At 39.0% G+C, this 14,837-nt stretch overlaps 1 protein-coding gene across 3 annotated transcripts in view; it reads left to right on the plus strand.

The window, feature by feature from the left end:
- The window catches only part of insyn1 (inhibitory synaptic factor 1), a 56,755-nt gene extending 45,476 nt beyond the window's left edge, over window positions 1–11,279 (plus strand). For all 3 annotated transcript variants that reach the window (XM_043263919.1, XM_043263918.1, XM_043263920.1), the window contains one exon: window positions 10,370–11,279. In XM_043263919.1, the coding sequence (XP_043119854.1) occupies window positions 10,370–11,110 (741 nt within the window). In that variant the 3' untranslated portion in view covers window positions 11,111–11,279. The remainder of the gene's footprint in view (window positions 1–10,369) is intronic.
- Window positions 11,280–14,837: the final 3,558 nt, after the last annotated feature.

A 14,837-nucleotide genomic window follows, 5' to 3' on the forward strand; every position in this document is an offset into this window, starting at 1 on the left:
AAAAAAAGATGCTGAGAACACGGTAACGCTTTACACTTAACTCAATTAACCAATCACTTACAACAATAGACATTTACAAGTCTGATATAAACGGTAGTACTCACATTACTTAAATAGTACTTACTATGTATTGTATCCACATAAACTGCTCGTAACGCGTTTATAACACGTTTATAACACACGCGTAACGTTATACTGTCAGAAATGCAAAAGTATTTAGGGACAGAAAGAAAATTGTGTTCAGCATAGGTTTGTTATTGCCACATATGTAATTTTCACAGCTTTTGATACATTTATAACACATTTAAGTGCTCACGTCACATGTTCTTACTATTGTAATAACACTATAATTACATGCAAGTAGCCTTATAGTAACTCTATAGTAAGTACGTGCAGTTAATTAATATTACTCAGTACTTAAATGTATAACAAGGACTCCTTAAAAGTAAACGGTAACCCACATTTGTAATACGTGATAAAACGCATACTGGATTGTTTTCATTTTGACTGGCTGGCTTGTATATAAGCCACTTTATGGCTTACAGTATATTTCTAACACATGCATAACATTCTTCCATCAGACAGGCAAAAGAGTGATTATTTCATTTGGCATTTGACTGGCGTAAGTGATTCGCATGTGCAACATTCACGTGCGACTTGTTAGCAATGAATATTTCATACATAGCCTAAAGAACCTGCGCGAGCCACCTGGTGATAACACGACGTCGATGAAACTAAATGAAGCCGGTGACGAATGTGTGCTGGTATCTGGATGGGACTCCTCAGGTGAGGCAGTCAGCGAGTTACGTAAAAGAGTATCACAGCCATTAATAGCCAGCAAACCCACATCCCGAGTTAGCCGAGCCTATATATAAAGATAGCCTTAGCGTATCTATAGCCGTGGCCCACATAATTCCTCAGTTCAGATCGACCGGCAGAGCTTCTGGAAGCAGAGAGGAGAAATAATGACCGCTTTCCACAATTCTGCTGCAATTACGAGCCGAGGAGCGCGTGACTCTGACACCCGTTATCCAGCTGTGTTTCTGATTATCCAGCTGCTGAGAGCCTCACGGCGTCTGTGCTGAGAGTGGAGATGTAAAGGAGGGTGTTGTGTGTTTAATGAACGCCGGAGCCCTGCTCCCGTGTATAACGGGATAATTAGCCGCTAACGGTCGAGGGAGCACTTCAAAGCCACGCTTCACGACCTCGGCACGGGATGAGTGACACATCTAACCAATCGGCTCCGTGTGACCCGGATCAAAGAGAAACAAGCACAGAAACATTAAAAGCGCTATCTGAGACAGCTTCCTCCCGTAGACTCTGATTGGGCGACTCGTGTTTCAAACAGGTTCGAAGTAAACAACGTAAAATCACTCTACTTTCATTCTGCTTCTTCCGTGTCATCTCCACAATCCGGGAACGATTATTCTTTTATTTGATGATTTCATCAGGGATGCACCGAAATGGGCCGGACGTAAAATTTAAAATAATATTTGTTATTTTGTAAAAATAATCGAAAGTAACTTTGTAAGACCCTTTTTGACACTGAATAAAAAAACAAACAAACAAACATGGCAATAAAATAACTACATTGGTCTAAAAAAACATATCAAACATTGACGCGCCATGTATTTTCAGCTCACTTTTTATTTTTTGGCCTATAATCATACAAAAAAAAATTGGTGCACCCCTAACGTGGTGTCTGACATTATTATGCTTTCAGTTCTGCATGATATTCAGTGTTTTATCTCTAGATAAGCTGCATGTAAAACAAATACTGTACTCTAGTAACACTTATAATAATTAGTAGTACTAGTAGTAGTAGTATGCATTTGCTATTTATTTAACTTGCTAAAAACACAACGGTGCAACTGCATATCTGAAGCTTCGGCTGTAATTCTTTTTTTTTTTCTCAAGCAAACGTCATAATGATAAAGAGGACTCCGGCAGCAGTATGAAACAGAAAGCAGGGAGCAGGGTGACATCCAGCATGCCGTCCAAACTAGTGCACTAAACAGAGAGCACGATGAATAGATCCCTGTCTTCCCGAAAATCTCAAACGCCGCATGAGTGAAATACATTAAGGAAATATTTACCAACGGTTCACTTTGAAATCAGCATGTGACACTGCTGCGGTAATTGTTTGCCGTTCCTAATCATCACGTTCGGCCTCTAACTATAGAGAGGCGGTTTTAATAGCTCTCTGTTACCCTACTGCTCACATTTCAATCAGATTCTTGGGGAAATTCATGCCAGAGGCTGAATATTATATAATAGATCATTCGGAGGCCTGAAAAAGTTTCCCTGACAAACTTGCTTCCAATAGCTATTTGGAGTCGATGGAAATTATTTCTTTTTTTGGTCTGTGTGCTGTTATATAAAGTAGCCTGATTGCGCCGGTGGTTTGAGAACAACACTCGTGGCGTTTAGTCTTTTTACTGAAGATGCCCACAATCATCAGCGCACGGGATTTGTGAACGCCGCATCGTTAGACGTACTGCTTTTATTTCAGGGACCTTTGATTAAAAGAACATCTAGAAAAGTAGAAATAGTGTCCGCAAAAATAAGGTGCAGCACAACAGTGTTTAACATCGATAATAATCACACTGTAAAAAAAATTAAAAATGCGGTCTTCGATGGCTGTGGTCGGCAGAATAGTTTTTTAATAAATACAGAACATAAAACAAACATTTACAGCCCAAAACTGTATATTTTACAGTATAAAAGTGTCATTTACAAACGAGAAAATGTGAATTAAACAACACGCATTGCTATTAAAATCTGTTTAACGCCTTTAACTTATTAACAGCCATTAAAATGCACTTGGTACAAGACAAAGCCGCATGAAGACTCATCATAAATAGCTTCGCCACAAACAGAAATAAATTCTAATATATATAGAAAAAGCACAGAGTCAAATATGCATCATCATAGCACACAATAAATGTTCATTAAACGACAGAAGATGTCGCATAAAACCCAAATGTACAGAACTGGGAATATCAGATTACAGTTTTTGACTGTAAATGACACATCGTAAACTTACTGTAAAAGTACATTAAATGTCTGGTTATCTGTCTTACAGTTTTTTCCTGTATACGGTACAGGAAGCTATTAACATTTTTTTCTCGTAGCATTTTTACAAGCTTTACGGTGCAGAGATGATTCTTGAGAAGCAAATGAGCGTATTAGAATGATTATGTGTTACTGATGATTTTAGTAATGATGCTGAAAATTCTACTTTAATCACAGAAATAAATTACGTCAGAGAAAAAAAAAATGGAATAAATCTTAAAGCAACGGATCACCCAAAAAAGAAAATTCTGTCATCATTTACTCTTCCTCTTCCTTCCTTGTTCTGCTGATTTTTGATATTTTGGATCATTTTTTTCCTACTAGTATTTTTTTACACCTACTAGCAGGGTGAGTAAACGATGACAGAATTTAAATTTTTATTAAATTCCAAACTTTTGACCAGTACTGTACATTATTTATCATTCAATTGTCATGCGTGTCATTTCTAATTAAATGCATACTGTTATATGTATGAATCCTTAAGGGGTCAGTTATATTGTGCGAGAAGGTTGGATATAAACGTCAGTGAAGCTGGACGCAGGTCAGGGTTCGGCTGAAACACATGAAGCAGCAGCAGCAGCACGTGTTTTTCTGTCTGTACTCCACAAGGACTTGTCTTTGCATCGCCTTTCCAGTGCGTGTTATTCACGGATCAGCGCCACAGATGACATTTAGCAGGAGGCTTTGGCAGAGAGTCAGCTGTCAGTCTCAGAAACGCTTACCTGCTCCACTCGTCCTCACACGCACCCCGAGCAATCACCGCTCAAATCACTGCGGATGGAAATAGAAATAATATTCCAAGCACTAAAATATCTGAATGCTTCACTCAGGTGTACTGTACATGTTATACTGAAGCGGTTATTTCTAGACACAGTATAACAGAAGCAAAACAACATCAGCATGTAATCACACCACGGATACCAATCTTCTGATTTATTTTGCTGATGATAGTGGTCACTAAATCTCATCTCAACAGTCTGTTTATTCATTTTTCAGCTAAATATAGGCAAAATTATAGGCAATTAGCACATTTTTGATTTAATATTAACTTTAAAGAAATACTATATCAAATCATTTTTTGCATCAATCGCATCCCAAATAACATTTTTGTTTACGTAATATATATGTGTGTCTGTATATGTCAGATTATTAGGTTTATGTAAATGCACATACATACAGCATACATTTTGAAAATGTGTAATTGTATTTATGTATATACACTTATATTCACAATCATTTATAAATATGTTAATATATAAAAGTAAAATTTTTCTTAAATATAAAGATGCACGCATGTGTATTTATATATGCTTAATAAATAGACACAGCACACGGACATGTATTATGTAAGCAAACTCTCGGTGGCCTTAACTACTATACTTACAATAAAAAATAAGAACCCGTTGTTTGAACAAATCACTTGAATGAATGATTCAAAGAGAGACAGTCTAACTGGCCATACTGTATCTAACCAGTAACTAAACATTATTCACTTTTTTATTTCGCACTTTTTTCTCAGGAAAGCAGCTTTGAAGGGCCAGGGTTTTTTTCGTCGTTCTAGAGATATAATCGCTCTGCGAAGCAGGCTCCGTGTCTCTCTCGCCCTCCACATGTTGGCCACAATGTGCTGTTTTCCTGCCGCCGGTGTATAATTTAGCTCCAGTGAGACGAGCGTCAGCTGAAAGCACCGGAGTGGGAAGACGAATCTTTTCTGAGCTGAATAATCCAGCTGCAATCTCTGCCATTATGAGGGCCGAGGCCGACAAAGAGATGTGATTTTTACCCTATAGACTGTAATTACTATCGCAGGTTCTCATTGTGCTCCTTCCAGTTAAAACGCAATGTGTCCCAATGCTAATGACTTCTTCCTGATGTTTTCATTCATCCTTTACACTTAGGCAATCTGTTTACCCAATAATTTACTCCATAGCTCACTCAGTCTCTCGCAGAAGAGGCGCAGGGATTACTGTTCATTGTAGCTGCGTCGAGCCCATCTGTGACCTGGAAAGGTTTCGGCTCGCCGCGATCTAGTTAAATTGCTTCAGGAGCCGTCGTGGGGCGAGGACATCACCTAAACCAGCTCATCTGAATGATTCTGTTACCTGGAGGAAGGCCTGGGAACAGATGAATCGAGCACAACAGACATTATCAGACAAATTAGCCCTTTTCTGTTTCTGCCAGCAGTTTGTGGAAGGAAGGTGGGAAGGTGAAGTATGTTAAAATACTTTCTCCTGCCCCAGTTAACTGTAGATGGATGTCGGCCGACTCAGCAACACTGGTGCAATCGATGCACTGTAAAACCCAGGAGTGAACTGAACTAAATCTTGGATATCACTAAAAAAGTATGTAAAAAGCATGCAAACTCAATGAGAGGTGATTATTCTGAGCATGCTTTGCTTCAGACTGCGCAAGTACATAAATGTTTTCAAATTAAGTGTTATTTTGTTTGGTTTTGCACAAAATCAATTTAAGGAGAAATGCGTTTTTTTTTTGCTTTGCATCAGAGTGTATAAGGAGATGTTATTTTGTGTGTTTTTGCACAATATTAATACAGGGAGAGATGTGTTATTATCTAATGTTGGGATTTACAAGGGTTTCTGTTCTGTTTCTCGGGGTCAGGTGGAGGATAGGCTGCAAAACCGTAATGCTGAATGTTACTTGTCGGGGAGTAACTAGTTACATGTAACGTTTCACAATTTAATTACAAAATAAATGTAACTGTAATCTGTTACCCTTACTGGTGTCATAATTACTTAATTAGGTACTTAGTAGTAGTCATTGTACTCACATGAAATAAAATGTATTCATCATGTAACTAAGTTGTGGAACAGCCTGAAATTACAGTTTGCAATTATTTAGATGTAACAGATAGTTAGTGTTACACATATGTTACAAACCGACTACTTACACTTAAGTACAATCTTGATACACTTTAAGTAGCTTAGGTCTGTGTGCTTGAATTTATAATTATATTATGTAACGTCTCACAATCTTTTGGTTACACAAGTAGCTGTGTAACAGACTCAGTCTGTAACATATGTGTTACAGTAGCAGCCTGTTACATCTACATAATTACAAACTGTAAGTACAAACTGTTCCATAACTTACTTACATGGGAAGTACATTTATTTTTATGTAAGTGAATTACTAGGTAATTATTCTGTATTATGGACACCTAAAAAATAACGTGTTACCAGTATCCCCAGAACGATCTCAAAGTAAAAAGTCTGGTGCTGAATTTGTGGTGGCTGTGCGTTAAAAAAAGAAATAATTAAAATCTCAACTCAAGTGAAGGATTTTGTACGTCTGACAGTAACCAGCGTTGAGTTCTACTGGAAGGCAAAACCTGCCTGCTTTACATTTGTTAGAAATGTAGAAAAGTAATCGATAAGTAATTAAATGTAATCGGTTATTTTTTGCACACGCGCTCTAAGAAATAAATGCTCTTTATTGTCACCGATGGTTTAATTAAGAACCTTTAACATCCGTGGAATTGCACAAAACATTCTTCATAGTAGAAAAAGTTTCTTCAGATTGATAAAATATTCTGAAAACAAAAACAAACAAAAAGGGTTCTTCTACAACGTCACTGAGAAAAACCCCTTTATTTATTAAAAACTTTATTTTTGAAGAGCGTACGTCTGGTGCCTCCAGTGACTCTGAAATTACACACTTCACCTTTCATTTGGAATGGGAAATAAGTTCTTCTGACAGTGCACTTGTTCCTGTGAGGATGTGGTGCAGTTCCAATTAATATTAAAAATGGCATGAGTCATAACGGACCTAATATTGATAAAATTACACTCCTCTCTTGGATGACAGGGGTTTGCGAAATGTGTCTAACGGTGCCAGACTATCCGGAAAACACTGATTGAATTAAATCCTGCTTTTGCGGGACGAGTAATCTAGTAAACAAAGCTATCTCATCCGCCCTTGGGCCAGCAATTCATCTCCCATCCTCTGCACCTCGGTGTGTTTTATTAAGCTGCTCTAGCCTTCGTTCAGTACACAGTACACCCAGTAACAGAAGACGGTGACACCTGCATTATTTACCAGAAATAAGGTGCACAACCACGGAGGTGAAATAATATTGGAGGAAGTATACATATTGTGTAGTTTTGTTGTTGTTGAAAGAATATTTCTGTGAGTGCGTGTGTGTGTTGCTAAGAAGTCTCTTCTCAGAAACGTACTTGGTATTTTAGCCATGTTTTCCAGTAAAAATATCTAAACATCCTTTTATCTAGATGAATACAGTAGTAGATATCAAGTCTTACAATCAGTGTTTGGAGCTTTTACATCAATGTCTATCACTCCTGATTTTAGGCATCACTCGTGGGTAAGGTTAGGTTTAGGTGTAGAGATATGGTCAAAATACAATTTTTGTATTAAAATGTTGTTCCAGGGTCAACAAAATATACGTTGACCCAGGCACACATAGAACTCTGCAATATCAGGACATGCATATATACATATATTTGTTTTTTTCCTGTCAGCAGGTTAAGAAAAATAATCTTGACTCTAAGGGTAAACAAGATTATTTTTATTGCCCCATTCCAGCATGCATTGCAGCATTAATAAATTATGCAGTTGCTGTTATAAGAGTATTGTTTTGCTGTTTGCTGACTTCATTTAAACTTTTGTTGTTGTTTGATCATTATTGTTAGTTTTATATATATAGTTGTTGTTTTTGTAGTGAAGACTGCATTTCTTCGATCAAAAATATTTTAACATTTACAATATTATCACAATCTTAATATATGTTGACTTGTAATTTATTCCTGTGATCAAATATGAACTTTCGGCATTATTACTTCTGTCTTCACTAAGGGTCAGAAAATTAATTTGTGGAACGATGATTCTCTCTGGAATGGACTCTAATCTTAGTTTTTATATATAACTCATATGAGTTTTTGACACAGAGTGCGCTAGAAACAGCCGTAGTCTGCTTGTTTACAGATGTTCTTACAGATGCTACTTGAACCTAAAATAATCATTCATAAAGTTTGAATTACAAAAGTGTTCACAGCAGGTTGTTTACATAAATCTGAAATCATAAGCAGCTTAAGCATAAAAGCTGAGGTGCAAATACACTTGACGGCTTACATTACAAACTTTTAAAAACGTAAACCTTTAAAACTTGCCCAGTGCCAACCTCTGTTAAGAAATAAAGCTCAGAATCGATTCCAGGGAGAATCGCAAAGCATTTAGAAAAACGCAATCCTTCAGAAATCATTCTAATATGATGATTTGCTGCTCAAGAGCAATATTGAAAACTGTTGTGTTTTTATAAAAACGTCTTTATGTACATTAAATTGCATGGTTTGGAGTTCTGTGATTTGATTGGACAATGATAGACAGAGTAGGTCAACTGCTGGCTGGCATCATTAATAACCTGTCACTCAATAAAACCCAATTGCCCTTTGTTATTTCTGAGCTAATTTAGCTTTCGATTAGCTTAATGCATTTGACATCTCTTACTAAAGAGGTTTTGTGAGGGCTTTCACTCATCCAGGACATCATATTTGTCATCTGACAATATAGTGCCACTCGCTCTAAATGTGGGTGGCTAAACATCTGCAAACAAAGCGAGGTACAGTAGGTCAAGTCCGAACAAACGAATTGTACCTGAAATAAATAGCTTGCATCAAATGCATGAAGTCAAGCAGCCATGTCCCACAAGTGCATGCTTAAATATAGTATCCCGCGTTCAGTCGGTGATTACAGATAGAGATGAGAAAAAGTGTCTCAGGCAACTCGTGTTAAATCAGCAGCGGATCACGGGAACAGGCCTCCTCTGGCTTCGGCTGCGGTGTAATCAGGGATTTAGAGCTCCTAATTGCTCCTTTGGAGTCATTGTGCTGGATAAATGAATTAGATTTTTAATCCCTCATGCCAGCAGGGCATATTCATCTGATCCTTCTGTGTTTATGCCACAAAGTGACAGGAAAAACACACCTAAACCAAGACACCGTGTTACGCAGGTCTGAAGAACATTTAGATAATTGCTCCTCATTTCCTTATTATTCCCTCCTTATTATCTGAATCAACAATGAACTGATTTCAGCTGAATGTCGTCTGTTTACTGCAGTCTTTTCAGAGCTGCTTCACAGCAGAATTGACTTCGGTTTGCATCATTGTATTTTTTATTTTGTATTTTTTTGTCTCGTTTATCATTGTGAAGTTGTTTTGAAACAAACTGCGTTGTATAAAGTGCTATAGAAATAAAGGTGACTTGAGTTTTTCTCAAGGCCACGAAAAATGCCTTTATTCAGATCTTAACAAGAATAAAGGCTGGAAAAACAACATGGGCCTTATGCAGGGGAAGAAATATACAGTGTATTTGGGTAGCTGGCACTTTTTTTTTTAAATAATACAATTGTAGCATACATATGAGCATTGTATTAGGTCAATGTTTTATAGAATTTTAATTGTTTTGTCCCATATCTAATTTATAATCAGCAATTATTGGGAAAGCATTGCGTATACTCATTTACCCTGTGTTTATATAACAATTTTATATTTAGCACCGTTTTGAAATGAATATTTCAAAAAACACAAAGTGGTCATGTGTTCTGTTGGAGGCATGGCTAGAAATGACTCACAACTCTAACTTGCCAAGTTCAATGTACTTATTGACTTACTTTTACATAGACTTAATACCCTGCTAAAAATTGTTGCTAATTGTTGATAATATATATATAAACACAGAATACACACATATATTATGCAAACAAAAATTGTGTATATATATATATATATATATATATATATATATATATATATATATATATATATATATAATAATATAAATTTAAAATATGAATAATACACATTTTATGACTATTTTTATATATGTAAAAACACGTTTGTGTGTTTATATACATAATAAATATATGCACACATATATTAAACAAAAACATTTATCTTACCTTGTGATTAGTTGATTAATCGTTTTTCAGCTTAACTTAAAACGTGAGTTTAAATGTTTTTTTTTTCAATTTGGTGTACTGTATCTAGCAAATCACCCATGCTGGGAATCACAAAAATAACTGTAGTCAGTTCATTTTATATATTGCCGCTCACTTCGAATAGCATGCTGGACAACCTTCGAGTCAAAAGGTTCCAAACTCAATTCCGTTTTTGTCCAAACAGTTTAATAAATTGAATCATGATCCTTGAATCATTGCTTGCTTTCTTCAGAGTTGACCGAAGTCAAATTAAACTCACCTTCAAGGTGATGCTAATGTGTCTTTGATGATCGAGGAATCTCTCTCTCTCTCCCTCTTTGACACAGGTGGTGGGTCAGATCGACAAACTCACATCAGACTTCGACTTCGACCTGGAGCCCGACGACTGGACGGTGGCGACGGCCAGCAGCACCTCGAGCAGCGAGCGTGGTTTGGGTGAGGCCTTCAGACTGGACTTCCTCAGCCAAGACATGCTCTCCGACGGCTGGGACTTCTGCAGCTTCCTCGAGGCCTCCAACCGCAAAGCACAGCGAGAGGAGACGGACGAGGGCCAAGGCAGGCCGGCGTCGTCCACCGCCAGCGTCTACTCGCAGATGAACGGGGGCCTCCCGGTGCCCAACGGGCCCCTGATCGTCACCCCGGACTCCTCCAGCGAAGAGGCGTCCAGCTCCACGCACAGCCAGAAGACCAGAGAACGAGTGCGCTTCAGCGACAAGATCCTCTACCACGCTTTGTGCTGCGACGACGACGAAGACGAGGAGGAGGACGGCGGCCCCGAGGAGGACGATAAAGGGGACTGTGGGACCCCGGACACAGACAGCGAGCCCAGTCCTGGGGCCTGTTCGCCCGCTGAACACCCGCTGGGCGTCTTTAACTGTCGGGAGACCGCGTCCGCGGGGCCCTCGCCCGTCAAGATGCCAGCCATGGGCTCTCACACGTTACCCAGGAAAGGTCTTCTCAATCCCAAAAAACTGCTTCGGAACAGCAGCACACAGACGGTTTCGGATAAGAGCACTCAGACTGTACTGCCCTACGTCCCCGCCAAACAGAAAAACAAGGACCTCTGAGAGAACAGCCCACTTTACGTATACAAAACCCGGACGGACTGAGACAGGATTACAAAGAACTGTATACTATTTAATATTAAATGCATAGATCATAGATTAAAAAAAACAAAAAAACAAAACAAAAACAATAAATGAATTACTAAATAAATTATATATGGGGAAATTTCAAGACTTGCCAAAGTCGTTTTATGACTCTCGTGCGTATTCAGAGGAGATTTCTCGTCCTTATCAGAGATTGATTTGCTTTTAGCCTTATTCTGTTTAGGATTTTCTGATATCGGGGTCTTTGAAGAGTTCGTTTAAAAACTTCTGAGGGTTAAGATCGGCTCAAACGCTGTTTTGCGCACAAGACAAGAACGACACTAATGATGTTTGTTTCTCAAAAGAAGTCTCTTCTGCTCACCGAGGATGCGTTTATTTGCTTAAAAAATACAGTAAAACCAATAATATGTTGCACAAAAGTGCTAAAATTTAATTGTTTCAATTGTAATATATTTTAAAATGTAATCTATTCTTGTGATGTATTGTTGTTGTTTTATTTTTTGTGATAACGAGACACTTTAAATAGTTTGAATGAATGAACGAACGAACAAACAAACAAATGAACCTTTCTATTCATCAAAGATTCCTAAAACAATAAAATATATAAAAAATTAAATGTGTATCATTGTATCAAAATATGAAGTAGCTAGCATTATCAATCAATCAATCAATCATTTTTATTTATATACATTATATTAGTATCATTTAATATTTTGAATCATTTATCATTATTTTAGTACTTCAAGTTTAACTGAAAATGAGAAAAGTTGTTTTTATTCCAGCAATTGACTAAATAATAACTTTTAAAATGTTGTGTAATTTTTAGGTTTTTTTTGGTTTTTAATTTCAGTTTTAGTTTTTAATAAACTTTAGCAACCTTGGAAGCAGCATAACTGTTTTTAACACTGATAATAATCAGAAATGTTTCTTGAGCAGTAAGTCTAATTACATCAGAAAGATTTCTGAAGGATCGTGTGACACTGAAGACTGGAGTAATGATGCAAAAAATTCAGCTGCGCTTCACAGAAATAAATTACAGTTTAACACATATTCAAAAGAAAACAGCTTTTTTAAAATTACAAAAATATTTCACAATTTTTACTGTTCAGCCTTGGTGAGCAGAAGAGACTTCTTTCAGTGACAGAATCTTAGTCTCCACAGGCGGTAGGAAGGTAAATCTCCTTTGATTTTTCAGAGTATTTGAGGATCGCACCCTCAGTTCAGAGCCTTTGGTTGGGTGGGATGAGGGAAAGGATAAAAAAGGCGTATTTTGAAGTGCCTGCTTTCCTCCCTGACATTTACACTGCTTCTCTTGCCTCTCTCCTCTCGGCGGGGAGCTGGAGGTCGTTGGGGGTGACGACTTGAATCTCGGCGCACAAAGCCGAGATGCGAAAGGTTATGTCTCCCTATTCTTGGGCCCGGTGGGGATTGTGAACTCAATAGCGCGGCGTTTTATTCAAAGGGATGTTGCCAATAGCGCAGCGGATCGATCCCCAGCAAGGGGCTCCCGCGCTGAGTCCTCGTCTCGAGTCTTTGAGGGTCTTTAACAAAAACCTGCCTCTCTCCTAAAGCTGGTGGTATTTACTCTACAGCGAGTGGGAGGAACGCGGAAAAGAGAGCGAAGTTAGACATTAGAGAAAATGGAAAGGCAGATGAAGGGCAAAGTAGCCCAGCAAAATGAGTGTTCGAAGACAGATTGTTCTTAATTACCCCCTCGGTGTAATCATTTACTCAGATTCATGTCCCTCGGGAGCCGAGACGGTCAGAGCGATAGATCCTGAATGACCGGCTCGCTCCGCAAACCTCCGTCTGACAGGCTTCCAAGCACCGCTTCCGTTCTCGAGGTTTGTCTCGTGCAAGCTGACGGTGGGTCATTGGGTCAGGTTGTGGATTCAGATCCAGCTCGCTGATGGATGATGCTCACTGTAAACTCGAGAGGGCGCATTATAGGCTATTATGCTCAAATGTCGGGTCAGATTTCTGCCAATACTACAGCAAACCAGAGGTTATTAAGATTTCACAGTTTACAAAAATGAACGAAGACCAGCGTCTAAAACCCAGCTATTTCTTGAGACGTCTTGAAAAAATTATTATGAATGTCTTTTACAGAAATGTGCCGTGGTAACACTAGCTTCCATCAAATGCCAATACACTGATTATCAGGCCAATAAAACAACAGTAAACTCTGAAAGTAACATATTGAGAGAGAGAGAGAGAGAGAGAGAGAGAGAGAGAGAGAGAGAGAGAGAGAGAGAGAGAGAGAGAGAGAGAGAGAGAGAGAGAGAGAGAGAGAGAGAGAGAGAGAGAGAGAGAGAGAGAGAGAGAGAGAGAGAGAGAGAGAGAGAGAGAGAGAGAGAGAGAGAGACAGAGAGAGAGAGAGAGAGAGAGAGAGAGAGAGAGAGAGAGAGAGAGAGAGAGAGAGAGAGAGAGAGAGAGAGAGAGAGAGAGAGAGAGAGAGAGAGAGAGAGAGAGAGAGAGAGAGAGAGAGAGAGAGAGAGAGAGAGAGAGAGAGAGAGAGAGAGAGAGAGAGAGAGAGAGAGAGAGAGAGAGAGAGAGAGAGAGAGAGAGAGAGAGAGAGAGAGAGAGAGAGAGAGACAGAGAGAGAGAGAGAGAGAGAGAGAGAGAGAGAGAGAGAGAGAGAGACAGAGAGAGAGAGACAGAGAGAGAGAGAGAGAGAGAGAGAGAGAGAGAGAGAGAGAGAGAGAGAGAGAGAGAGAGAGAGAGAGAGAGAGAGAGAGAGAGAGAGAGAGAGAGAGAGAGAGAGAGAGACAGAGAGAGAGAGAGAGAGAGAGAGAGAGAGAGAGAGAGAGAGAGAGAGAGAGAGAGAGAGAGAGAGAGAGACAGAGAGAGAGAGAGAGACAGAGAGAGAGAGAGAGAGAGAGAGAGAGAGAGAGAGAGAGAGAGAGAGAGAGAGAGAGAGAGAGAGAGAGAGAGAGAGAGAGAGAGAGAGAGAGAGAGAGAGAGAGAGAGAGAGAGAGAGAGAGAGAGAGAGAGAGAGAGAGAGAGAGACAGAGAGAGAGAGAGAGAGAGAGAGAGAGAGAGAGAGAGAGAGAGAGAGAGAGAGAGAGAGAGAGAGAGAGAGAGAGAGAGAGAGAGAGAGAGAGAGAGAGAGAGAGAGAGAGAGAGAGAGAGAGAGAGAGAGAGAGAGAGAGAGAGAGAGAGAGAGAGAGAGAGAGAGAGAGAGAGAGAGAGAGAGAGAGAGAGAGAGAGAGAGAGAGAGAGAGAGAGAGAGAGAGAGAGAGAGAGAGAGAGAGAGAGAGAGAGAGAGAGAGAGAGAGAGAGACAGAGAGAGAGAGAGAGAGAGACAGAGAGAGAGAGAGAGAGAGAGAGACAGAGAGAGAGAGAGAGAGAGAGAGAGAGAGAGACAGAGAGAGAGACAGAGAGAGAGAGAGAGAGAGAGACAGAGAGAGAGAGAGAGAGAGAGAGAGAGAGAGAGAGACAGAGAGAGAGACAGAGAGAGAGACAGAGAGAGAGAGTTCTTTTGAACATTATATTGAACATTATTTTCACAAAATATTGATCAGCACACCTGTTTTCAACATTGCTAAGCAGAAATATTTCTTGAGCAGTAAATCAGTATATTATGATGATTTCTGAAGATTTCTGATCACTGAAGTCACAGATATTCACAGAGCTGTTTTAAATTGTAAAAAAAAAGAAATTATAGTTTTTTACTGTATTTTTG

Source organism: Puntigrus tetrazona, chromosome 18 (genome assembly GCF_018831695.1).
Source record: "Puntigrus tetrazona isolate hp1 chromosome 18, ASM1883169v1, whole genome shotgun sequence".
Classification (NCBI taxonomy): Eukaryota; Metazoa; Chordata; class Actinopteri; order Cypriniformes; family Cyprinidae; genus Puntigrus; species Puntigrus tetrazona.